This window comes from Syngnathus leptorhynchus, chromosome 18 (genome assembly GCF_054491065.1).
Source record: "Syngnathus leptorhynchus isolate UIUO chromosome 18, UIUO_Slep, whole genome shotgun sequence".
NCBI lineage: Eukaryota > Metazoa > Chordata > Actinopteri > Syngnathiformes > Syngnathidae > Syngnathus > Syngnathus leptorhynchus.
Window position 1 is genome coordinate 1858389 of NC_141212.1, and position 26523 is coordinate 1884911.

The 26523-nt window shown below is 47.8% G+C and overlaps 2 protein-coding genes across 8 annotated transcripts in view; both read left to right on the forward strand.

Annotated features, from left to right (window-relative positions):
• Positions 1-10919, forward strand: part of man1a1 (mannosidase, alpha, class 1A, member 1) — a 29264-nt gene extending 18345 nt beyond the window's left edge. Inside the window, exons 5-13 of one of the 4 annotated variants that reach the window (XM_085937188.1) lie at positions 3798-3892; positions 5884-6007; positions 6078-6171; positions 7092-7207; positions 7754-7973; positions 8036-8208; positions 8305-8420; positions 8492-8654; positions 10903-10919. In XM_085937188.1, coding sequence (XP_085793314.1) covers positions 3798-3892; positions 5884-6007; positions 6078-6171; positions 7092-7207; positions 7754-7973; positions 8036-8208; positions 8305-8420; positions 8492-8618 — 1065 coding nt within the window. In that variant the 3' untranslated portion in view covers positions 8619-8654; positions 10903-10919. Of the gene's footprint in view, positions 1-3797; positions 3893-5883; positions 6008-6077; positions 6172-7091; positions 7208-7753; positions 7974-8035; positions 8209-8304; positions 8421-8491; positions 10791-10902 lie in introns of those variants that run through there. The other 3 variants (XM_085937186.1, XM_085937187.1, XM_085937185.1) reach the window with 3 other exon arrangements.
• A 928-nt stretch (positions 10920-11847) lies between these two features.
• Positions 11848-26428, forward strand: fam184ab (family with sequence similarity 184 member Ab). 4 transcript variants are annotated; one of them, XM_085937539.1, is made up of 23 exons: positions 11848-11916; positions 12085-12309; positions 15795-15914; positions 15993-16151; positions 16217-16456; positions 16523-16606; positions 16671-16922; positions 17010-17145; positions 17211-17392; positions 17815-18000; positions 18148-18270; positions 18338-18499; positions 18575-18696; positions 18760-18910; positions 19331-19543; positions 20458-20611; positions 21055-21182; positions 21879-22063; positions 22614-22760; positions 22842-22959; positions 23260-23364; positions 23764-24035; positions 25267-26428. In XM_085937539.1, the coding sequence occupies exons 2-23, from the start codon at positions 12124-12126 to the stop codon at positions 25346-25348; spliced, it is 3507 nt and encodes a 1168-aa protein (XP_085793665.1). In that variant the 5' UTR covers positions 11848-11916; positions 12085-12123; the 3' UTR covers positions 25349-26428. The 4 variants fall into 4 exon arrangements, 3 of the variants coding, with proteins under 3 accessions (XP_085793665.1, XP_085793664.1, XP_085793666.1); XM_085937538.1 differs by having other exon boundaries at positions 11916-12309; XR_015068882.1 differs by lacking the exon at positions 23764-24035 and having other exon boundaries at positions 11916-12309; positions 23118-23364; positions 25267-25319.
• Positions 26429-26523: the final 95 nt, after the last annotated feature.

Genomic DNA, 26523 nt, shown 5'->3' on the forward strand with positions numbered 1-26523 from the left:
CGAGTCCTTTTCACTGAGGATAAAGAATATATACCTTGAGTGTTGTTAGGTTGTCTTTCTAAATGAGTTGATAGCAGCGATCAGGGAATCTTAGCTTTAAGAAAGATTAACTCCCCCTCACACACAATTTAAAGGTAGCGGCCGTGAGCATCAACTTTTCCCCCCTAATCTCGTTGTCCGAGTTCACCCAGTTCATATCAAATCCGTCCCGACCACAAGGAGAATTTGGCCTGATCATCAAGCGGCAAGATTAAGAAGCGTAACGCATCTTCACGCCATCCGCCAAGCGCACATGCTAATTCAAACGCCCGCCAGCGTCGAGTTGTCGCTAATCTCGTTGTCCGAGTAGTTGCGAGCCACACGGGGGGGGGGGTCGACAGCGACTGTCTGATGTAATGAGATTATATACCAGTGAGCCAAAGGCGGACCGGAGTTGCTAATATTTCCTCTTGTAAACCACACATGCAGCCAAACGATTGTTTCAACCAACTTTAAAAAAAAAATCGATATCATTTTTTTCCCCCCCGACAGTAGACAACTCTACTTTCCAAACCGCTTAATCAACAGTGTCGATAAATAAGAGCCCGAGCAAAGTGTTTTGAAGAGTTTGCCACCAAAACCTCGTTGTTGTTGTATTTATTGCCGCCTGCTAACATTTGGCAGCTTTGTTATGCCACGCGCAACCCGCCGTCAACATTATAATGAAAATTAATCGCCTCGACAAAAAAAGGTGGCCCCGCGCTGTAAATCACAGCCACTCCATTTCAATTTGCTCCGCCCAAATAAACACCATCCAGGTAAGAATCATTTGTGTGATTACAAATCCGCCCGCGTCCTCGTAATTCTTTGTTAGCGTCACGACAGATTAAATCTATATGCTTCGGGATAAGTAATCACACGGAAGAGGAGGCCGGGCGCTGCGTTTGGACTTTTTAAATCCGATATGAAACGCTTCGTTTTAATCGCCGTCATATATTTTCAGCGGTCGGAGCCGGTCGCTATTGACTGCGATCGCTTGTCGCGGATCGCGGCGAGGTCACGTGACCGGTGGTCGGCCTTTACTGTAATCAAAGCGTCTCGACTGTTAAATCTTGATTGCTTTTGGAGTCGCGGCGGGGGATTTGCGCAAAACTCCTGGAGCCAAGTGACTCCACCACGTGCCTTTTCCAAAAACTTGCAGCATCAGTACTGGCCCCGGGGCCCCTTTTGCACTCATTTCCCAGCTGTTGGGCTAAACGCTCCGCTTAAAAGACTTTCTTTCCTGGCGTGGAGTGTGAAATGTCAAGCGCTTGTGCTTTTAAGCTCCGGTGTGGAGCGTGGCGTAAAGGTGGCGCCCCGATATGCGCTCGGGAGCGTGAAAAGAGCGCTGGTATCCCCGGGGCCCGCCCTCGGGGCTGCAAGCTTTAGCCATCAGGCGACATCCAATGGGCTTTTGAGTGCTTAATTTAGTTTAGCCGTGTGTTAGCTGTGATTCACGATTGTTTGAGTCCAGCGGCTTTTATGTGCCCGGTTAATTGTCGCCTCTCTAATTGCCTGTTAAATCGTTCTTAGCGTCCGCACGTCACCTCCCCGGAATACTTAAATGGTGTCACACGAGGTGTCGCTCTTCCACCGAGGCAGCAAATGCAAATCCTCACCACTAAACAGGGGGCGTATTTAAAAATGAAAAATGCTGAGTCAGCAGTCAGTTGCATTGGTTTTTAAATACTAGAATGCATTTCTGCCATCTTGCCATTCTCGTGATTTATTGATGTTGACAAGCGAGAATGTAGACTCTCACTACCAAAATGTCCCCCCCCCCACAAAAAAAAAAGGATGGCATTCTGTTCTATATTTATATGGAACATATGCTAGCGCTAAAGGCGGCGAGTTCACCGTAGCGGTAAACATTCCCCCCCCAACGGGAAGTGCAACATCTCTCAGATAAGTGGAGTCGCGCTTGACTCCACGCGAGTGCAGCCTCGACACTGTTCCACACCAGGCGCCTTTTGTAGCTTTTAATTATGACGCTCTTTTAGGCTCGACTTGCCCCCCCGTCGGCCTGAAGGAGCCTAATAAAGCCGCTGAGAGAGCGCGAGCGAAAAAGCGAGCGAGGGAGAAACTCCGACGCAGTGCACAAAGCAACAGCATCCTCAAAGCTGTCTGCACACGCGCACGCCGAGACAAAGCGCATCCGAGCGCATTCTGGGCTTGGTGGGGCGGTAACGCGCGCCGCGTTTGACACCTTGCTTAAATTAGAAACCGTCAGAAAAATCCCCACAGTCGTGATTACAAATACACAGAAAATCAAGTCGTTAGCATTTCATCAAATGCGCAGTGTGGGATTTAAATGAGTATATTCCTTTTTTTTTTAAACAGATAATGTGAACAAAGCGTTAAAAAATGCCCTTTTTTGTCTGTATTGGAAGTCAGTGGCTAATAAAAGCTAAATGTTCAGCAATATAAAAGGGTGAAATGAGCCGTCAAACTACACGGCTCAGCCGCTCCATTACATCCATTGCTGTATTTCCAACAAGTGGAGGGGGAAGAAAAAAAAATGGCCACTTTTGTACAAATGGCCACCGCGTCTTCGGCTATTGACTCTGTGATTGCTTTCTCCTTTTCAGCCAAATGTAAAATGTGACAACCGTTCCGCTTGTTCTGTCATTCTGGGCGGGAATTAAATTGGCCAGTGGTTTTGTTGGCAACGCTCAACGTTGAAGTCTCCAAGTCAACTTTAGGAAATCCACTTTGAAATGTTCAACACCGGGCTTGTAATAAACTACGGAAAGGGCTCGTGAAGGACGTGGCCATAAACGCCGCTCATCTTGACAGCCTTCGCTTTCCGGCGCCTTTCTGATTAGAAGGTCATCTCAAAGTGCATCCAAACAATAAAATTGAAGACGAGCCGATGAGGAAAAAGCCAAGTCGTGATTCAGGTCAGAGAATGTGGAGCGGGACATTTTTAAAGGCTGTCGGATAATTGATGGAAAAACAGCGCGGCCTAGCCTACTTTTTTTTCCTTTTATTCCTTTGGAAGTTGGCCATTTCGCCCGCCGCCGCCGCGGGAGAGCGACGTTTGAAGGTCGCCAAAGAAAATAAACGGCCGCGCACCTCGCGACGTGATGATCAACGTGAGTTTTTCCCTAATGATCGCAGCCTCTCTCGCTATTCTCCATCTGTATAATTCATCGTCTTATTAAAGCTGCTCCGTGATCGACTTGGACGCCTGGGCGTGTTGAAATTATACTCCTGCGCGTCCCGGCGAGTGTTTTTATTCCACCCGCGGCGCGCTCGGCGCCTTATTAAAGGCATTAATCAGCGGGCTCGGCCGCCTTGTTACGTACTCGCGTGCTCGCGGTGGGGTCATTTGGCATCGGCGGTGCCACCGAGCCTTTACGACTTGCTTTCAGGAAGTCATTAAAGAAGCAACAAAAAGAAAAAAGATTTCGAAAGATCCCATTGTCTTGCACGTGGAATTCCCCTTTTGTATTGTCATGAAAAAAGAAGTAAAATGTGCACGAATGAGTCCATGTCGCTTCCTGGTTTGGCGTTTCCACGCCGCTGTTGACAAGCGGCCTCTTGAGCTTTACCACCCGGCTCGGCTCGTCTTTTTTGCCGCTCCTCTCCCGCCTCTCGCTGGTGTTTATTCTCTATCCGATGACAGATGGAGGCTGACGGGAGACCCTAACCCTCGAGAACCTCCAGGCGGGAGAGGCTTGCTGACCGTCATACTTTTCCACTCCTTTCCAGTTGCCGCAAAGTATCGCTTTGAATTGCGAAGAAGGTAATCGATGTTGTATCTCTGTCATCCGCAGGTTTTTCGCAGGAAAGCGGTGGAGCTGGGTGAAAAACTGCTCCCGGCCTTTAAAACGCCGACAGGAATCCCCTGGGCCTTGCTCAACCTCAAAAGGTAAGAAGAAGACAATATAATCTGGTTCTCACTCTTAAAAAAAAAAAAAAAATCCAAATAGTATCCTTGCTTTTTATTTCCGTCTGTCCTTCTCTTCGCAACACCCGATAATAAAGAGAACAGTCGTCCTCCATTTTGTCTCTTTTCAACCCCACCGGCCCCCGAGAGTAAACGGCGGACGGCGGCGCGGTTTATCAGACGCTAATTAAAATCTTTGTCGGCGTGGGACTAAACGGGCTGATACAAATAAAGTTCCTCCGTGTATTTACACGGCCGAGCTAGCGAGCGCGGCGTGGAGGCTGGAGAGCGGTGAACATTTGAATGCTAATTGAACAGGAAGATTTGTTTTCAAGCATTTTGAGGAGAAACAAAAGAATTGACGGCGTCTTCGCTCAATGCTAATTCGCCCATCCGCAGGAGCCGCGGCTTCTTCTCGCTAAGCTTGAAAGAGATCCGCTGCGAGAACATTGATTGGCACCGGCCGAGAGAAAAATGCCGCTTAATCCCACTGATCGACACGATTGACATTCGCTAACGTTCGGCCTGACCAAAGAACATTTGAGCGCGTTAGCATCTGTTGGCAACGATTCAGCGCCGGTTATTACGAATCAATCCGAGTTCTGGATATTTTTGCTCCGCTATCTTTTTTTTTTTTTTTGTCCTGGCGTCACTTTGATGTCAACTTGAAAGACACAGCGCCTCTATTTCAACACACAAATTGAATCTTCCGCAAGCTCCAAGTTTGCCCCGACGTAGCGACAGAAAGCTAACTCGGCCAAAAGGCCTTTCTGTTCCAGTTTGAATCTTTAATTTGCGTTTTGAGTCGGCGTCGACGAACGTAATGAAGTTGGACAGTTTTCTGTCGCTCTTCATCTTCCTCTCAATAGCTTGCGTTAAGGGAAAAAAAAAAAAAAAAGTCATTTTATTTGACAGATGTGCTCCTTCTGCGGCTCAAAGACCGAAGCAATCAATGCTAAGCTCTCGGGGTCTCATCGTTTGATTAATAGGCCTTAGTGGGTCCATTAGCGCGGCCGAGTGGGCTCGTGTCAAAACCTCGGCTGACCCACTTCAGCATCTTTTTTTCTAAACGACATGCTAGAAACTGATTGCATTAACATTTTTATTTTTACTGTACGTTCACATTTCAGTTGTGCGTGTTTTTTGTTCTTTTTCCCGGGCACTTTGGATCATTGATCGCTATTCCCAAGAAAGGTGTGGAATTGTCCCCTCGGAACAGCAAGACGGCTGCCATGATTTAAAGTTTCTAATTAAACGGCTAACTGTGACTCCATCGCCACGTTCCCTCTTCCTCACCCCAAGCGGGCCGAGGAGGAAGACCAACTGAACGCGTTTCTTGGTTTCGCTCTTGAAAGATCCGTCAAAATGCTCGCCAACGGTGGCAACGTGACCAACGGCAGGACAGGGAATAAGCTAAACCGCTTTTTTTTTTTTCTTTCCTCTCTTATAAACCCCCAAGCTAGCACATTTCATATTGCCCGGAAGCCGACACACGCTGACGAATGCAAACCTTTCGGCCGGGCCGCTGAACTTTTAAGCCCAAAAATTACATTTCAAAGCCTTTTTTAAAGTGAGAGAGTTGAGTTGCCTGTGGGGGGGGGGGGGGGGGTTTTCTTTGCGTAAACTTCTATAGCTACCAGACGTTAAAAAAGTCAAAGGAACCTAGTAACTGTGTGAGAGAGATAACAAGCTTGTTTGGTCTCTCGACTCTCCCGCAGCCAAGGTAGAAATATTTTATCTGGTCTTTGTAAAACAAAGTCTTTCCTTGAGCACTTTTACACACTTGAAATGTTTTGACAGCTGCCTCTTAATTAGCTTCCACTTCTTCTTAAACGCTTCTCGCATTGTTCTCAACACGACTCCCGTCTGGCTGCTAAGGCGGCAATTTTCCACCTTTTCGTGATTTTTCTAATTGGTCAAAATCTCCAAATAGACATCTTTGCATTTTTTTTTTTTTCCGCATCTCTACGCAGCGGAATCGGTCGCAACTGGCCGTGGGCGTCGGGCGGCAGCAGCATCCTGGCCGAGTACGGAACGCTGCATCTGGAGTTCATGCACCTCAGCAAGCTGTCGGGAAACCCGGAATTTGCTCAGAAGGTACCGATCCGATCTTATTTCTAGAGCCTAACAAAAAATGCAAACATTTCTCGATGGTCTTTGTTTATAGGTGATGAACATCCGTAAAGTTCTGAATCGTTTGGATAAACCTCAGGGACTGTACCCCAACTACCTGAACCCAAACAGCGGCCAGTGGGGTCAACGTAAGTTTGTCTCTCGGAGGCTTTTTGTAACCCAAATAATGTTTGCACAGAATACTCTCGGATGTGTATATATATATATATTTATCGTCTGCACAAAAAAATATATATATTCAGTCTCTTCTATGATATGGCAGCTTGTCTGTATTTTACTGCCCTCTAGTGGCGGATCCTTTCCGTCAATACGCATTTTATACAAGCCGAATCCGAATGTTTTTGCATTCTGACTTCAGACGGCAACTTTCAAACATCACCAATCTCCCAAAAAAAAACAGCTTGAATGCTTATTTGGCTCCAGAAAGTCATTACATAATTGCCGTGAAAATGCATTTGGTGCATAATTTATGACCTCGGGGTGTCTCCCCCCCCCCCCCCCCAAAAAAAAAATATCTTTATGGGGCAGTCATCTCCAATGTAGCAGCTGCAAGCGACGCCTTTAAAAAAAGAGTCTTTTTCGTTGCGGCTTTATCGACTGATTTCCATCACGCTCTGTTTAGAGCATCTGTCGCTCTCTGAAACGGAAGAACTTTTATAAAAAATAAAGAACATTAAGATTTCTCTTCATTTTTTGGCAATTAGTTTTGTTGTTGTTTTTCAGATCAGAGGAAGGAGGAAAAAAAAAAATCAAAACTTGGTCTTGAATATTTTTTCTTTTTTGCAACAGCAACGATGTTTGATGTTTCTTGTCCTTATTCCTTTTTCTGTGACAGATGACAACAAATCAAAAAGCACTTTTATTTCTTTTTTTTCCATTCAGTCTTATCATCATCATTAGCATGTCACCTCTTCTCCCGCTACACACACACGCGCACACACACGTCGATGTCACTTTGACACCGCACCGGCGGCACGGATGAGGAAGACGAACGGGAGGAAGAGCGTGACGACCACCCGGAGGCTCAATCTGTTTGTTTGGCTCGCAGATCATGTGTCGGTGGGCGGCCTGGGCGACAGCTTTTACGAGTACCTGCTCAAAGCCTGGCTCATGTCTGACAAGACGGACGAGGAGGCCAAGAAGATGTATTATGACGCCCTGCAGGTAATGTACACACACATTTGGCTTGATCACATCACAAACGTGCCCCGACCACAACTGAATTGTTGACACAACTATATCTTTATGTACACACACACACACACAGATGTCATGTCTATTCACACACACACACGCTTAGACACGTCTATGTGGCTATCGGGGGACCGCATCCTTCCGCGCAGTGGTGAGAAGAAAAACACATGTTGTCAAATCATTTACACACACATCTTGAACGCCGTGATCATTTTGAGGAGATACTTTACCCATAATCCCCCTTGATCCCGTGGATTAATGGTGATTTATTTGTCGAGGGGGGGGGGGGGGGAGGCAACAGAGGTTTCGCTGGTCTTAAAGGGCCAGTAGCCACGCAATCGTAAGAGAGGCCACCTTTCAAATTTTTACCTCGTGTCGCTTTCCTTCAAACCAAAATGGCCGACTTGTGTCTTTTCTGGCGAGGCTTCTTGAGACTGGTGGAAATTTTAACCAAACTGGCTTAAGAGGCTGACGGACTTTGTCAATGAAATTGACACGTACTGGATTGGATCGCAGGCCATCGAGAGCAACCTGATGAGGAAGTCCAGCGGCGGCTTGACGTACATCGCCGAGTGGAAGGGGGGTCTCCTGGAGCATAAAATGGGTCACCTGACCTGTTTCGCCGGCGGCATGGTGGCGCTGGGTGCCGACGGGGCGCCCGACGATAAGACGGGCCACCAGATGGAGCAAGCGGCGGAGATCGCCAGGACCTGTCACGAGTCCTACACCAGAACAGGTGCTCGCCCGCCGAGCGCTCCCTATCACCAGACTGTATTTATCGATTCTTTGTTCTATTAGCATTGAAGCTGGGCCCGGAGGCGTTCCGTTTCGACGGCGGCGTGGAGGCCATCGCCACGCGCCAAAACGAAAAGTATTTCATCCTGCGGCCCGAAGTCATCGAGACCTACATGTACATGTGGAGGTTCACCCACGACCCCAAGTACAGGGAGTGGGGCTGGGAGGCCGTCATGGTATTCTCGTCACTTTAACCTGATCGCTAAAATTCCTATTTGAATTCTCAACTGGCCCATTCGTGACCTTTGACCCCCCCCCCCCCTGTCTCGCAGGCCTTGGAGCAGCACTGTAAGGTGGAAGGCGGCTACAGCGGCATCAGGGACGTCTACGGGTCCACGCCCAACCACGACGACGTGCAGCAGAGCTTCTTCCTGGCCGAGACGCTCAAGTAGGAACGCCCAAGAAAACAAGCGCTCCTTTGCGCCGGCCGCCTCTCAAATCAATGTTGTCGCTCGCCAGGTATCTGTATTTGCTCTTCTCCGACGACGAGCACGTCTCGTTGGAGCACTGGGTCTTCAACACCGAGGCTCACGCCCTGCCCGTCATCCGAAAGGAGCCACCGGAGAGGACCAACGAGGTGGAGTAGGAGCAACTTTGGGGAACCTTGTACAAGGCCGTTAAGGTTCGAATTTCCGACGACTGGAAAATTACCTTTTTTTTTTTTTAACTCTTCATTTCATGGGATCAGAGTCTCGTCTTCTCTCGGGTATTTTTTTTTTTTTTTACTCAGAAGTGGTCCTGTTTCTTTTCTTGCCTTCCCGCGACGACTTTTTTCAAAGAGCGTTGAAAGGCCAGGATATCTTAAGCGCCGGCGAGAGAACGACGAGACGGACGACGTCACCGCCGCCGCCGCGTCACGACCAATTTGGCCTTCAAGAGACGGAGATGGGAAGTTTTCACTCGCTTCCCGTGATCGTGTTTACAAGAAGACGCAATGGTCGGCGTCTCAGCGTTTTTATCTTTGACAGCTTTGACTTCTTCAGTTTCAAACCAACGTCGTAGCATTGGAAGGCACTGCAAAAAAAAAAAAAAGAAAAAGGCCGGTAATTTGAGGTATGACTTCATGCAACGATGTAGCATTGTGAGGCTAGGACGAACGAGCATAGCGTGAGCTTTGTGCCCAATAAGTCTGCCAAGCGCCCGATTCAGTTTTTGATGTTTTTCTTCAGCCGGCCGCAGCATGAGAAAGGCTGTCAGAGCCACTTGAAGCCGCGGCCAGTCATCGTGGCGTCCTTGTAAGTTGTGTCACTTTGACAGATGCTCGTCGGGTCGCCGGCCGTGTCCCCGCCGCGCCGCCTCGCTCAAAAGTCACTCTTCATCTTTGTGCCTTCGCTGCCAGGGAATATGTTCCAGACCCACAAAAAAAAGGCCGTGATATAGAAAGACCATATCTTTTTTTCCCCCAAAATATTTGATGAGAGATAAAATTTTAAATCTGAAGTTTTTAAACAAACTATCACTTTTTAATCCGTTGGTTTATAACGCTGAATGTCAGTTTGGCCTCGAGATGCAAGTTAAATTTGTTCCTTAACCACGCTTGTATATTAAAGCATCTCAGTGTGCACATCGGGTTACCACAACAGCTTCATCCACTTGATGAGAGCGTGTATTTTCTGTACAACAGTGACACCTAGTGGAGGGAAGGCTCAATAGCAGCCCATTTAAAACCGATTGCATTGTCGTCGAGGTTAACCTGATGACGTGACCACCTGGAGAACTGTTTTTCAGCTTTCAATTTTATCACCTGAGCAGTGTTCACATTTTGATGACTTTAAGTACGTTCATATCGATCATTTGCGATAGTCATTTTTTGTTATTTTGTGGTCGTCATGATTTGTTGTGTTAATTTATTATTGTCGCTGTGTAAGTTTGTCATTTCCAGGGAACGTCAATAATGGCTAAGACAAATCAAGTCGGGTGGAAGAAAAACAGAAGAGGGTAAAAATGAGAAAGCATGACAATGTGTGACTGTACCAGCCAATGTGAAGTGAATTCAGTTTCACACCCTTTTTTGTTTTATATATATATATATAATTATTTTAGACTTTTACTTTTTCAAATTTAATATTGATTTATATAGAACATATTACACCATACTGGGTAAAAAGACATTTCAACTAAAAATGACGGTTTTAGCAAAATTTTCAGTTCATTCAGTAGTGAAATTCAAAAAGTGAAATGCGCACAAGGTTTCATAAAGATCCCAAGAAATCCTTTTCAAAAGGCTTTGTTTTGCAGCCGCATGTTTATTTGACAAGACTGGGAGCAGATGTCAAATATATTTGACATGACCTTTGACTCTTGAACTAGTGAATGAAACAAAGTTTCCAATTGAGACATATGTGCACTTTGGGATATTTTTGGAAGACACACAGTTGACGTTGAATTTTCCCAAATATTTGATGTGTTTAAAATTGTATTGGACGCGCGCGCGACTTCTATTGTGTTCATATTTGAAATTTGTGACAACAATCTTGGGACGTGAACATTTTCGGAGAATCATTCCTTTCTTTTTTTTGCTGTGTTGATGCAATATTTTCATTATGAACAGATGTTTTATGATTTTGTTTTGGGGAAAAAATATATTATTATTATTATTACTAAGATTCTTGTAAATATCAGGTAGTGGCCGAAAAGCCGCTGGACATTTTATTAAGGTTTGTGGATTCAAAATGAGATTAATGCGCTGCAGACTTTTTCAAAAAATTATATTTGTTACACTTGTATAATCAACAATAAAAAGAAGATTTTAATATTATATCTTGTGGTTTTTATTCAGTTAGTCACATTGCAAATATGAAAAATTAAATAGTGGATCCTCGCATCCTGCCTGATTTGATTTTCTGAACCCCTTTTTTCTCTTAATTTAGCAAGTGCTCGTGAGTTCATTTACTCCACCAGAGGGCAGCAGAGGACTGCAAGCTGACGGAGGCTGTCCACTTTGCTTCTATTTCAACTTTATGAGCTGGTTCTGCACTTTGCAGGCTTCCGGTTTCCAATCATGGTCTTAAATGAGGGATAGGGTTTTAAATGTGCTCCTTCCAAAAAAAAGGTAAGAGTATCAAACAAGGTTAGGATTTTAAATGTAGAATTGCAAATTTCACAAATACTTTGACTCAATCACTGCAGGAAATTCAGTCGTTTTGCAGAGGATAAAGAATATATGCCTACGAGCATTATCATTCTAAATGTGTTCAACAAATTTGTTCATGCTTAATAGCATCCTCAGATGCTATTCGTTAGCAACGAATTCAAACTTGAACATTCCCAACGGCTACATGAGAACATCTCCCAGCATGCATCTGACTTCTACTGGGGTCGTCCTAAAGCACAAATGCTTCACAAAATGAGAGGAGATCATTTGTGCTTTTTAAATTTGACCTGATTAAATTGTTTTGGAAAAAAAAAAGTGCTCGTGAACGCATCTCCGCTCTCCCACCGCCCGTGAATGCAGCACGGACTGTTGAAGCGATCCATGGCAACAGGAGCGCAGCAGCACAGCTCGGCCAGAGGCAGACGCTGAAGCTCGAGGTGCTGCGTCCGTCCGTCCGTCCGTCCGTCCGTCCGTCCGTCCATCCGTCCCTCCGTCCGTCCAACACGCTCCCCGACAAGCCAGTCTCGTGCACGCGCACGCGCGAGCTCGCGCACACTCAAACGCACCTCCATGTAGCTGCGGAGCACCGGGCGAGGGGACCAATCCGGATCTACGGCTCCTCATTTGGGCTCCAAGGTGACCGAGCGAGCGACCGCGGAGGTGGGCAGCCAGACGGCAGCCCGACTTCCGCTGCACGTCAGCGGCAGGTGAAGCCAGCCGGCCGGCCGGCCCTACCCGCACCGCTGGCGGAAGAGTCGTTCCCGATGCGCGCTGCTGACATCTCCGGATTGTAAATTTGGCTCGTCACTTTATTTTAATTTTTTTGCTCGCGTCCCGACACCGAAGCAAAATGGGACATATTTTTTTAAGAGCTTGCTGCGTCGTGTTTTTTGCCAGCTTTGTGTAAACTCCATATATTTATACAAGTCGTCTTTTTTATTTTTATTAATTATTAAAGCCCATATCTCCATCAAGCATCTGAAGCATCATCGTGAAGATGGCGACTGGGTCGGGTTGGCAGCAGTATTACTGCCCTGCCGGTCAAGGGAAATATCCTTCTTCTTCATCGTCGTCGTCGTCGACCACATCCACGACCACAAGCTCCTTCCAGTCCGGTCTGGCCATGGAATATACCCAAGACCTGCACCTGAAGATGAGCAAGAAGATCGCCCAGCTGACCAAGGTAAGCGCAGATGTTTGGGAGGCCTTTTTGCTTTCCACTCGCCCGGACTCCCTTCCAAAGTGCGCCTATTTTATCTTTGCACTCTCGGCGTTGCGGATTCCTCTCAGCTACAATCATCATTCTTATTTCCTTCGAACTTTTAAAATCCTCTTATTACACCGGCGTTAATAATATCTGAACTATGCATAGCTAAAAAAAATGGCGTCAGTATTAAGCTTGTGGCTCAACTGTGGAAGAACGTCAGATTTGAGAACGCGTATTATTGGATTAATTTTGAATGCACGCCGAATTGAAGACATGTTGCCCAAAAGTGCCGCAACAGGAGCATGCGTGAACGCCCGAGAGCGGCAAGTCTATCATTCAGCAATTCTGGAAGGAACTTTAGTGTTTGCATACTGTTGCTCCCTCCCTCCCTCCAGAGAGAGAGTGAGAGAAAAGGATGTGGGCTGCCTGAAGGTGAAAGCGTTTTGTCGGGATGCTGCATCCATCAGCGAGGCACATGCGGGGTCATTAGCCACAACATTAATCTCATCGGTCAACTAATCAGTCGCAGCAACGGGGCGGCCTGACATTTTCTCGCATGTTGACATTTTGCAAAACAGAGGAGGCAACTTTACTTGTGGCACCGAGCGCTGTCAAAGTAGCTCCGTTTAGACATTTAACGCCAAAAGTCTCGACCACAGAAAAAATGCCCCTTTTAATCGATGAATCATCAATTTCCAAATCGAAAAAGTCGTGTACAGTGGTGCAACTTTGTCTTTCTCTGACCACGCTTGCAAGTCAAATCACTTTTCCCAGTTGTAATGAATGCAAATGCTATTAATCTGTGATACTGGAGGAAAAAAATGGTTATATATGAATTATATTTGCCCTTTTGTCTATTTGCTATGCTACATTGAATTGCTTCGCTTTTTATTGCAATTCAAGCGAGTCATCCAAGTCGCTCCGAGCGCTTTTAGCTCGTATAACGCTTAACAATGAGCGGCCGGTGTTTTACGACTCTGCTTACTGACTCTCGTCGGGTCTTTCAAGGGCATTCCCAAACTTCCAGCCTCGCCTTGGGGGAGGTCTGGGCTTATGACACCATCCATGGCGGAGGGTTTGAGTCTATCTCACGGGCCTCCCGCAGAGTAGGAAATGATTTCACAGCTGTCCAGAAGAGACGGCGTGTTTAGGTGCTCGCCGCATTCCCAGCGCTCCGGCTTTCTAATCTCTATAAACGCCATTCTGGGAGAATGAAAAGCCAGAGGAGATTAATGCTGGTGTGTGTATGTGTGTGTGTGTGTGTGTGTGTGTGTGTGTGTGTGTGTGTGTGTGTGTGTGTGTGTGTGTGTGTGTGTGTGTGTGTGTGTGTGCGTGCTACACATCTCGTTAACCTCTTCACTCATTGTCACAATTCTTTGTCCGATTTCATTAAGATACTGCAGTTGTGCACGCTGATGGGTCATTCATTGTTAGGAAGGTCCATTTCTTGGATTTCATCTTATTGGTTGACTGGAAATAAAGTCATCAGCCAATCATAGTCCTTGAGCGTGTCTGGCACTGTAATTGTCTGTCAGCGCAGAATATGGCAGAGAAGACATTGATGTTGTCAGTGTGCTTGAAGGATGTCACTACAAAATGGTGGCAGAGCATGACTCAGCGTTCCTTCTCCTCGCCGCAATTGAACCACTCCTGCCGTTGCCTTTAATTGAATTTAGCACCTAGCGTCATTTTCGGTTGTCCGTTACATGAAGTCATTGGATTTTGTGTGTGCTAAGCGTTGAAGTTAGCATGTAGCGTATTCATATCATATTTAGCTTATTGGTTTCATCAAGAATGCTGCATTTGGCTTAGCATTTGAATTTTGCCTCAAGCGTGGCTCGTTCATGCGACATTTTAGCTTGCCAGTCTTTTCCCTTTTTTCCTCCATCCCAAATTAGCCATCGTTTGAGTCCTTATCTGCTTTATTGGCATGGCGGCGCGTTAACGACTTCATCAAAGTCGAATGTGCAACAACAAAAGAGCGCCACAGTTTCCATAGCAACATACCCCCATGAAACAAAAGTCTTTTACTTGCTGGGAGACAAAAGACAACAAATATCAAGACTGAATATAAAACTCATATGTTGAGCCTCACACATATTCCAATTATGGGAAACTCCAAAGGTTTTGGTGTAAAGGTTCCCATGGTGGAAATTCTTCAGGGACCAGGCCAGCTAATGCTAACCCTTAGCTGAAATCGTAATAAATGTATTTAAATAGAATTAAAAAAAAAATAAAATCATGTCACCACCTCGGTTTATCTGCTGAAATGCGGCCCAAGATGACACGGTGTCAGTGTAAACTGACGGCGGCGCTAATGCTAGTCAGTGTCGGGCTCGCGCGCCGTCACAAGCTGTGCTCATTTTTCCACCTCTTCTTATCAAATCAGAGTTTTATTCCAAGTGTACCTAATGGAGTGTCCCTTTCCCAAAAATCTTTTCTCCGAGCAGGCGGTGACATCATGCCATCGGGCCCAGGATGGATTAAAGATTTGTAGCTTTGAGCAGCACGCCGCCGGTGACTCATCTGACCTGATTTTGCATAGCAGCAGTAGCGCAGCGGCAGAAGCGAAATCGGCCACTCAGGCGGAAGAAGGAAAATAAAAGAAAAAAAAAAAAAGCATGGTGGCTATGCGGCCATATGCTCGCTGCGTCCATCTTCAATCTGCCGATGAAACATATGGCTTTTAGAATACAACAAAATCAGAGTAACACTGGCTGGACGCTGATTTAAGCCTTTAGCTGGAGGCCAATGCTACATGCCAACAATGGCTGGACTTCCCAAATGTGTTTTTTGTCACGCCTGCCTCGCTTTCACTTAGTCTGAGATCCACTTCCCTCCTTAAACTGGCGGCTGTGTCCGGTTGCCATAGCAACGCAGACGTCTACGTGTGTGTGTGTGTGAAAGGGTAAGTATTTAACCCCCTCCATCTTTGACTCCCCCCCCCCCCCCCCCCGCCTTACCTGTCTGTGCTGCAGGTAATTACAGTCTTCCCACTCAGCTCTAAAAATATTTCAAGTCTCTGCAGGCAGACAGCGGGCCAAAATGTTCCAGATGGACTTTTATCATTTTTGGGAAACACAAAAATGTATTCGTTCATTATTTTTGGGGAGTTGTCGTATCATTCAAAGTCAAATGAAACTGCATCAGTGTGGCAAAAGTAGCAGTGGCATGAAATTAGAAAGTCAAGCAGATATTTTCTTGGCGCGTTAAGGCGGCTGCCTCTTCTTCTTTTTCTTGCTCCTCCCACGCCGGGAAGAGCTCCTCCATTCCCGAGTGCATCCATGCGGGGACATCCCACCCGCGTCCGCTTACCCGATTAGCTCGCGCCGCTAGCGGATTAAAAAGCGATCGCCACGCTGGAAACGTTACAAAATGTATCCGAGAATGTGTGTAGTTATTTTTTCCTTATTATTTTGGGCCAAAATTGAAATCCCAAACAACAATTGTATGCAATGCAGGTGATCTACGCACTCAACACCAAGAACGACGAGCACGAGGCGGCCATCGCCACCCTGAAGGAGGCTCACGAGGAGGAGGTGCAGCAGATCCTCTCTGAGACCAGGGAAAAGATTTTACAGGTGGGTCACAACCCCAACAAAGGAAGGAAGTGGAGCAGATGTCATTAGGTACGCCCCCCCCCCACACACACACTTCAGTATAAGAGCAAGATCAGCGACGAGATGGACCTGAAGAGACGCATCCAGTCCCTGGAGGAGTCCATGGAGCTGCACGAGAGGATGAAGAGGCAGGCGCTGGCCGAGTTTGACAACTACCGGCAGAGGGTGGAGGACCTGCAGTTGTGCACCGAGGCTCAGGTATCGTTTTGCTCGGCCGGCCCGGCTGACCGACGTGAACTTTGACCTCTGACTTTGTCCCTTAGCACACCCAACGTGTGGTGTCCATGTCGCGCGAGGTGGAGGAGATGCGGCGCTCGTTCGAGGAGAAGCTGCGCACCTTCGGCCAAGCGCAGGCGCAATTTGAGCAGGAGAAGAAGGCGGCGCTGGAGGAGCTGAAGGGTCAACACCGGCAGGAGGTGCAAGAGCTCCTCCGCAGCCACCAGAGCCACAACGCCAACTACAGCAAAGACCAGGAGAAGCTGGGCCAGCTCCACAAAGCCGAGGTAAAAAAACAGCCCGATCGCCGACGGGAGGGAACTCGGACGCTGATCCGTTTTAGTTTGGTTCAGGTGGATTCTCTGACAGAGCGAGTGGAAGAACTCAAGCAGGACAAGAAGAGACTGGTGGATGAGTATGAGGCCAAACTCAGCAAGGTAACCACCACAACGGACACGCTCCGGACCTCCGTCCAGATCTTTCACCACCGTCTTTCTTCAGGCTCAGGCCTTCTACGAGCGCGAACTGGAGGCCATGAAGCGAACGCAGCAGCTGACGGCCGACAACCTTCTAGCGTGGAAGCGCACCGAGGCCGAGCTGCGCCGCGAGTTCCAGACGCAGGAGGCGGCTCTGCAGAAAACTCTGGGCAAGCTCCGGACCGAGCTGGCGCGCGTCAGCGAGGAGGCGCGCGAACACCGCGAGCGTTCGCACAAGCTGCAGGCCTCGCTCGCCGCCTCCGAGAGTGCCGTCAAGGTGCGTTTTGGTTTTTGCTGAGGAGAAAGAATCCACTCCACCTAGCGTGTGTGATTTATTTTTTTTTGGGTGCGGTCGCTTCCGCAGGACCTGAGCAAGCAGCTGGACGAGGTGACGCAGAATTCCGAGATTGTGGAGATCCGCCAAAAGGAGGCCGAGTGCGAGCTGGAGGCGGCCCGGGATCGAGTCCAGCAGCAGGCCACCGAGATCCTCCTCAAAGCCAGTAAGGGGGTGGGGGGGGAACCAAACAGTGTGGGCGGCCATTTTGTTGACGCCCATCGCCGTCAGGTCAGATCAGCAGCCTGCAGGCCACCCAGATGACTCAGGAGGCGGCCGTGCGAGACCTGGACAACGAGCGCAGCCGTCTGAAAGATAAAGTGCTGAGGCTGGAGGAGGAACGCGAGGCGCTCCACGCCCAGAGCCAAGCGCTGGACGAAAGGCACAAGCAACAACTGCAGTCCCTGCACAAGGTGCCGTCGCAAACCAAATCAAAACAAACCTTTCGACACAAAGCCGACAAAACCTTGGCCGGTGACAGAGTGTCAAGAAATGTATTTGCTAGTTCTTGAGGGGGAAAAAAAAAACCAGCTCTTTGCAAAAGGTCGCGTGAAGAGCCGGCAGCGCCCCCCCCTCCCTCGCTGAATGTCAACCGCGACGGCTCCATGTGGTCTTTGCCGGCCCTCCGGCGCTGACATTTGCCGCCGCGTCTTCCGGGGAGACCCGGATCGATGGAGAATATTCTGTCAGTTTAAGCAACTTTGAAAAGTCTGCGAGCCGGAGAAAAAAAAAAAAAAAACGCCGTCTGAATCATCGCCCGCTCATTTGTAATCGCTGTCAATATGGCCGAGTGACGCGGCATACGGCGACTGACTCGTGTACGCTACGTTGGCAGACGCTACGCGAGGAGAAGGCGGCTCACGAGAAGGACATGAACGGCCTGCGAGCTCGCTACGAGGAGGAGAGCGGCCAGAGCAAGGAGAACCAGGCTCGGCTTCTGGACGAGGTGGCCAAGAAGCATCGGGCCGCGCTGGAGAGCGCGCTCGGCGGAGCGGAGAAGGACAAAAACACACTCTTGGCTGTGAGTGCGCACCTTGCCGTCGTCATGGCGACCGCATCGCAGATGAATATTTGAAGTTACTTAGCGTCCTACATCCATGCGAAAGTAATCTTCATCGTGGCCACCGCACGACACTTTGTCACGTATGTCGGAATCATGCGCCGGCAGGAGCTGGAGCAGCAGTTTGAGCAAGAGCGCCACACGCTGGAGGAACAGAGGAACCTCCTGCAAATGCAGCTGGAGCAGCTGAGGGAGGAAATGAGCTCCAAGCTGGACGCCGCCGAGCAAGAGGTGAGCAAAAATTGGACCTTCTTTGGAAAAAAAGCGTCTTTACGCTCTTGGCTTGCTTGCGCGTCAGGTGCGGCGTCTCCACGAGGAAGTGGAGCGCGGCGAGAGGGACACGAGCGCGGCCGAGGGACAGATAGCCACCATGAGGCAGGCGCAGGACAAACTGCTGGAGGAGCTGGACGCCACCAGGGGGCGACTGAGGGAGACCAGCAACCTGCTCACCGCCTTGCAGGTTAGGTGAAATCCGCCGTCGCGCCTCGCAAACCTCGCTCGGGGAAAAATGCGGCTGTCTGTCTGTACGTGTCAGGGAGAGCTGGAGGTCCAAACGCGTCAACATGAAGCCAAAGTCATCACCACCAAAGAGGAAGAGAAACATAAGATGGACAAGATGGCTTTGGAGCTGGAACTCAAGTGGACCGAGACCCTCAGGTGAGACCCTCTCCACCCCTCCCATTGTGTGCGGCCTGTAATTGAGCGTGTGTGCGCACGCAGGCAAGAATGCAAGAAGCTGCGCGAGGAGCTGCGCGAGGAGCACGCGGCGGACAAAGCGGCCGCCTTGAGCCAGCTGGCTCAAAGCAAAGAGCAAGAGATGAGCAACTCCCGAGACAGCTGGCAGAGGAAAGTGGACGACCTGCTGGAACAGGTACGCGCAGGACAGAGAGATGCCAAGCGAATCGTTTGTATTGTCTGTCTATATGTGTTGCTGCGCCGTTTTTTTGCTCCAAAATCCATTGCTTATAAAATGGCATCATTTTTTCCAGGTGGGTGACGCTAACGCTAGCCCTCCATTCGCCACCGTTTGTTATTCACGTCTTAGTCACGGCACATTTTCCCCAAATTTGGGACACCGAGCGCGCGAGTGGTGACACAATCCAGCTTTTATTCTTAGTCGCCTTTCAAGTGCTGATGAATTAGCAATGTGCGGCCCCTTCTGCTCTGAAAGCAAACCAGAAAAAAAAAACTCGATGGCAAACTGGGAACGGAAAGCGCACGCTCACTCCCATGTTGATATATATTTGGTTGGAATAAAGATGTCTTCTTCAAAGCGCCTCTTTGTTTTTAGATCTCCTTGCTGAAGCAAAGTCTGGAGATGCAACTGTCGCAGTCGCAGTCGTCGCTGCAGCAGCTTCAGCAGCAGTTCAGCCAGGAACGCGAGCACCTGCGCACGCAGCTGGACGAGCTGCAGACCGAGCACCAGCGCAGACACCAGCGGCTCCACGAGGCTCAGTGCTGCGCCCTGCAGGACGTCGAGCACGCCCGCCAACGAGACATCAAGGTTGGAATACAAAAAAATCATTTGTTCCGTCGTGATGAAATTGCGCCCGGAAATAAAAACGCTACATTGCGTCAACAGCTGTAATTATGTCAAAGCTTCGGGTCGGCAAAAGGCGTCATTCCTTTTATTCATCATCTCCCAGAGTGGAAAATGTCTGTGTGAGTCACACATCCATATTTACATCTATTATTTTATGCAAACGTCATTACGCAGCTCAAGAACAGGAGCGATAAATAAAAAGCTCTTCTCTCTTCTTCCCGCCTACGCTCTCGCTCTCATTTCCACAAACACAGATGCTAAATTGCTCGGCTTGCTTTCTAATCGGCAAGCGGGAATCGCGCACTTTTCAACACCGAAGGTCGCTAGCTTAATGCTAACGTCATTCCAAACGCCATAGAGAGCCTGTCGCATAAGGTGGCAGAAGGCAAAGCGGGTGTTCAGCGAGTAGCTTTTTAAATGCTTTATAATTGTGAGCGCTTTGGAAAAAAAAAAAAAGGCTCGCTGTGCAAAATCCGCAGTGTTGTGAGTTGCGCTTGGGAGCCATAAAAAAGGCGGGAAAAAAACAAAACAGCAACTCCATTAAGGAGGCGCCCTCACGTTGTTATCGTCCATCTCGCTCATCTCAGACGGGGATCATTTGGACTGATGAAAGGGCCACGCTGAAGGCTCTGCAAATTTCCTTCCGCGTCTGAATTTTAAAGAGCGCATGAATAAAAGTCTTTGGCTCGCCGCCATCAATTCGGAGCCGAGAGAACCAGCGGACCTCCACCCAAGCCCATCATAATGCGGCAGGCAGGCAGAGTGCTGAGTGAGAAACTTTAAATCACTGCCGTGGGTGCTTAGCTTTTTTTTTGGGATGGGTGTAACTTTCTTTCATTTCCATTCCCCAACTTTGTGTCCTTTTTTTCTTCCAGGAACTGGAGGAGCGCCTCCGTCAGCACCATCACGCCGAGCTCCAGTCGCTGCGAGAGGCCCACCGGCACAGCGTGGAGACCCTCAAGCAGCAGTCGGAGCAGGAGCTGCAGACGCTACGATTCGAGCTGGAGGACGAGGGCAAGGCCATGCTGGGTAAGCACGTGCAACATGACTGCTTAGTTTTTCCAAAACCTATCAAATAAGCACAAAAGCTGTGAGCCACCCAAAGGGAAAGTTCCAGATTGCGCCAAGTGCGGCACTGATGAATGTTCCTCCATTAACCTTCACGCTCGTGCGCCTGACCGCCATCCGTCTCTCCGCCGACGTGCTCCTTTGTATTATTCGGGCCTCGGCTTCTTCTCAGGTCCTTGTGTTTACTCAGTGGCATTAAATCTGAGCGTGTGTTACGAACTAGCTCCAAATATGAATTCAAAAGTTTTCATTTCAAAACACTTCTGATCATAAAAGCTCATTAGCTTAACGCTAATACCCAAAGTGAAACTCTTTGCATGTGCTATCAGAGGTTAGCATTGATGCAAGCTTAGAAAAAGACTTTTATATTCAATTGAATTCTTTTTTTTTTTTTCCCATCATAGCATCTCTTCGGTCAGAGCTGAACCACATCCACGCGTCGGCCATCGAGCACCTGCGACAAAACCATCAACAAGAAGTGACGGCCGTCAAGAAGGAACTGGAAAAGACGCTGGAGAAAACCTGCCTTCAGGTACCTTCGATGCAATTTCGAGTGGCGGGTTTCAATCTTTTCGACAAGTTTGCGTTTTGTTGTGAATGTGTGTGTGTGTGTTTTCACACTGCTAATTGGACAAACGCGCTTTGCCTAAATGTGTTAAAATGGCCTCCGGGCTCTCGGTCTGCTCGCCCGCGTACATGCGAGCTGGCATTTAATGAGTGCACAGCTTTTAAATAACACGTTTCATTTTTCTGTCATCGCAGCGTGGGCATTCTTCGCTATTTAAAAGTCTTTGAATGAAGAACACACACACATGCATTGGATGACATGCCACGGCATCCCAAATGAATTGGAAAGCAAATTTCATTTCTATTTCCAGCACAGTCGGGAAAGCTAGTTCATTTCACTTGGCTAATGTCCTCATTGGATGAATAATTCAGGGTTTTTTTTTTGTTTTTTTTTAAAGCCGAGCAGGGAAATAGTTGGACGGAAGAAGATGTGAGGAAATGAGCTCATTAATGTTTTGTGGGTCGGAAAGGGAAGAAAAGCCAAAGTGGTTCCGATCGAGCAAGCAGATGTCTCATCTGGAAGCACATCTGCTCGGAGAGTCAACATCTCATTAGCATGCTTGAAGTTGTTTGATTACATTCGGGACAAGTCACGGAAAACATTTGAAAAGCGCCGTTCTTCAAAAATGTCATTTTATATATATTGTTTTATTTTTTCCAGGAGCGCGAGCTGCTGGGCCGCATGGCCGAGCTGCAGGAGGAGGCGACGCGACGGAAGAAGCACATCGCTCAGCTGGACCACCAAATCCACACGCTCAACGAGAACATCAGCAGCCTTACCAAAGAGCTGGAGCTCAAAGGCAAGGAGGTGCTCAAGATACGCAGCGAGGCCAACCAGCAGATCAGGTAGTCCGGCCGTGTCAGGCACCCGCAATCTTTTCTGGAGCGTGATGGGAATTCTTCATTCATCTTGTGTGTATGTGTGTGTGTGTGTGTGTGCGCACAGCATGCATCCATTATATAACAAGTGTGTGTGTGAGAGAGAATATGGCGGTCGGAGAGCTAAAAATAGTAAATAATGAAATAAACGGATGAATGCTGTGTGTGAGGAAGATGAGGAAATGAGTCGCGTTCCTCAGGGAGCGATGACAACAGGGGGGAGCTAGCTCGCTAACCATAATTAGGTTTCATACCGGATCGGAACCATTTGAGCACCCACAATGTTCATCAAAGTTGAAATTTAATAGAAAGAAATAGTACATTATAATACCGTTTTGGATACACAAGCTGCTTTTGTTGTTTTTCACAGAGGATAAAGAATATATGCCCGGAAGTACGACTAGATTGTCTTTGTTGCGTGAAGGGTATTAACTCTGTGACGAGTGCTGCTGTTCCTTAGCCCGCCTATGGCATTTTGCATTGTGTGTTAGCATTAAGCTAGCGCGTTTGTTCTCAGGGCTCACGAGCAGGAGCTGCAAAAACGTCACGAGCGTGACGTGTCCGAGATGAACGCCGCCCACAGCAGAGACACGCACAACATGTTGGCCGACTTCAACAAGGCGCAGGAGGTCCTCAAGGATAAGATCTCGGCCCTGCAGATTCTGTACGGAGTGTGACGTTTTCGTTCGGCTTCCCGGGAATGTGGACGTGTCAATGAAGCATTTTTTTTTCCTCTCCCTTTCAGGCTGGAAGGCACCGAAGATAAATTCAGGAACAGGGAAAGTCGCCCCGAGGATCTGCAGATGATCGCCGAGCTCAAGGATATGGTGTCCGAGAGGGAATCGCTCGTCAAGAAGCTGGTGGTAGGTCCTCCGCAAAAAAAAAAAAATGACACATACATGCCAAAGCAGTAGGTGGCGCTATGACAAAAAGGTGCATTATATATATATACCAAATAGATGCCTCGCACCAAGTAATTGCCCCCATGACTTCAATTAAACACCTTCTTCTGCCCCTTCAGAAAAAAATACCAAGTCGTGCCGCTAGAGGGCGTAATGACCTTTCCTCTGACATGTGACGCCAGCACGCGGCTCGGTCGATGCCTGCGCGCGTCCGTAAAGCCCATGTGTGAAAGCTGAGCCCTTTCCTTGCCGCCACTCCAGGACGACAAGAAGTTCTACCAGCTGGAGCTGGTCAACCGAGAGAGCAACTTCAATAAAGTCTTCAACGCCAGTCCCAACGTTGGCGTCATCAACCCGCTCATCAAGGTAGGGCCGACGTGGACGCCGTCAAATGCAACGCCAACATTTCACTTTCCTACGATGCTCTGGCTCCTTTTTTTGGGAAGGGGGGAGGGGAGTTTCATTTTCCCGCCACATGCTCATCATTGAAGTCTCTGTGTGTGTTTGTTTTTGTGTGTGTGTGTGTGTGCCGTGCGTCCTTCCTGGCCGTCTCACTTTGCTTTCCAAGCCATTTGGATGCGGGACGCCCACCGAGCGGTCGATCCCGTTAGCGCGTTGTCGGGACCTTTCCTCATTTTCCCTTTTCTCTCAACCTCATTATTTTGCCTTTTATGGATTATTTACGCCTTGATTTTTGCTTTGAACCCCACCCTTCTCTCCCCCGTGTCCCCTCCTTCCTCCCTCCCTCCCTTTCTTTCTGTGTAGCAAAAGCGAAAGAATGAGAAAGCGGCGGCGAGCAGATTCGGCAGCTCCGCCGGTTTCAGGGTTCTGGAGGCAGCCGGCTCGGGCCCGGCGGGCGGCCCGCAGCAGCAGCAGCAGCCGCCGCCGCCACCTCCGCCGCCGCCGCCCCCGGCCCAGCCCGGCCGCCTCGAACCCCTTCCCCATTCCCCCCTCCTCCTCCATCACCTCGAGCTGAACGCCAACAAACCTCTTCCCCCGCCGCCGACCCCTCCCACAGAACCCAAGAAGTTCACGAGGTGAGAGAGAGAAAGCGAGAGCGTCTCCGCTCCGGAAAAATCATCCAATCACAGAACTCGGAAACTCTGATTGGCCGGCGCTCCCTCCTTCGATCCGCTTCAATCGATAAATGGGAGAAAATAGTCGCCGCCACGTGATTGGATGGTTGTTTTAAATGGGCGGGCTTTGCTCTTAGCTGTGAGGAGGCATCAAAGAATGGCTTTGGGATGCAAAAGGAGCATGTTTGTGTGTCTTTGATGGTTTTTTTTTGGGGTCATCGCTGTTACCGTCCAGTTTTTGTTGTCCTCATCCTCATCTTCACCCATTGAATGTTCCCCCGTCTTTATTAACCTTCGATGGCTTTTAAACCATGATGACCCGGGCGAGGAGGTTTCTGGTTGTCAAAGGAATCAATGATCACACTTGGGAGCACATTTGCATGGCCACAAACACACGGCAAGTAAACAAGTGTGTGAGTGTGCATGGATGTGCTGCTGCTGCTGCTGCATGCTAACGCTGCTCCTCCAGGATGTTAATAGACGGGCCACATAGAAGTCAAATAATAATTGATCATTCATTCAACTCAATATTTTATGACTTACAGTTAAATGTATGTGGGTCAAAAAAGGATGGCTGGAGAAATACGTGAATTTCTGGGGGCGGGGCTAAATTATTGCCACCAATAAGACTCTGGATCATGTCAATTCTCGGTGGGGTGGATTATGCATCCAGTATTACTCCTCCAAAGCACACACGCATTTAGGATTGACAGTATGAGGTCACATACAGTAGAATGAATGAATCCACTCTGAATTAAAGGATTAGTCCCATCGCTGGCTCCACGCTTCTCTTTTTAAATTATTCAAGGGACTTGTCATTTTAATATCTCTCTCAAATATGCACTTTTAGCCTCAAATATAACATATTTTAAACCCGCTGAAAAGTGTCAAATCTGCCAAAATGATGAGCGTGATGAAATTGTGTCAAGTCATACAATGTAGATGTTAAAGTGAGGTTTCACCGCCCTCTGGCGGACAACAACCGCACTGCAAGACGACGCTTGATTAGATATTGAACTCCAGTAGTAAAAATTCTGCATATTTTCTTCATCTTTTTTCGTGATTACGTTATCATCGAGACATTTAAGCGTTTGATTTTTAATATGAATCATTCTAATTCACAATATTGAACCAGTTGTGTTTGTAAAACTATCTATAATTGCTTATGTCACCTTTCTTTTCTTCCCCGCAGCCCTCCTGAGACAAAGGACGTCGCCATGGACCTTCCGGACGCTCAGCGACAAGAGTGGTTCGCTCAGTACTTTTCCTTTTGAATGACAACACACACACACACACACACACACACACACACACACACACACACATAACACAAACCTGCAGAAACAAACGCACCAGGATTCAGCAGCATGTCAGCCAAAATGTCTGGATATAAACTACAACAAAAAAAAAAAAGAGAAAGAAAATGTATGTTTTCTATATTGTTAAAAAAAATAAAATAAAAGGCTCCGTTCTGTTTATTATTGGCAGCTTGAGAAGATGATGTCATTCATCTCGAGGTCTATGTACTAGTGCGTTCTTTTTCCGAGTAGCACGCCTGTGTCTTGCTGGTAACATTTTCTCCACTACTAGTGCCACTTTTTGACCTACTAGCAGTCTGCAATCAAAACCTTAACGTGCTGTAATGATTGGCCGTGGACTCTTCTCGTAGGACCCAAATGCCCACTAGTCGTTTTTGCCTCACTAGGAACGTGGTTGTCCAACTAGTATGCCAAAGTTGTCTTACAAGTGTCCAAAAAATGTCAGTCATGGAAAAAAAGTTACTAGTATGACAGTTGTTCCACTCGCACTCTGAAATGTTTTCGTATCGGGGATAAAGAATGTACTAGTGCGTGGGCCTTAAAGTCCCTGTAGAGTGAAGATTAACGTATATTGGACAACAACAAAAATAAGCTTCACTCTACAGGGTCTTCAAGACGGTTTGAAGAAGATGGAATAAATGCTCCAACTCTTTGTATTTTGAAATCAAGGATATGAAATGAATGCTCAACACTTGCATTTGTCATCTTCTAGTTTTGATGTTTTAGTTTGTCCATTTTCATCATTGCCAGCGTTTTGTTTTGGGGGCAAGGGAGCGTGTCCAAATGAGAAGTAGACGTGCGTGGGGTGTAGAGGTCCTTGTTCTTCTCTGTGCGTTACAAAAAAGAAAATCAAATGAAAAGAAGAAAAAAAAGCTGCCTTTTTGTTAAACGCCAGATAAGTCGGTCCGTTTTAGGGGGTATCATCCTCGTGATAGATGAAGATGGTGATCTTTTTGGTAGACTGCAAAACTCTTGTTTGTATGCTCGTCTGTCTACACAGATACAATGATGTCTCACAGATTTTAAGAGCAAAAAATAGCGTTTTATATTTATATTATAATGTGTATGCTTATTAAATGATTATTGTGACATTTATCCTTGTGTTTCTTGTCTCTGGTGAAGTCAATAGA

Excerpts from the sequence above, each read along its gene's own strand:
- fam184ab (XM_085937539.1), top strand. The coding sequence starts at position 12,124 with ATGGCGACTGGGTCGGGTTGGCAGCAGTATTACTGCCCTGCCGGTCAA. Across the intron at positions 16,152-16,216 it reads AGTTGTGCACCGAGGCTCAG|CACACCCAACGTGTGGTGTC; the intron begins GTATCGTTTTGC and ends TTTGTCCCTTAG. Across the intron at positions 22,064-22,613 it reads GAGGCCAACCAGCAGATCAG|GGCTCACGAGCAGGAGCTGC; the intron begins GTAGTCCGGCCG and ends GTTTGTTCTCAG.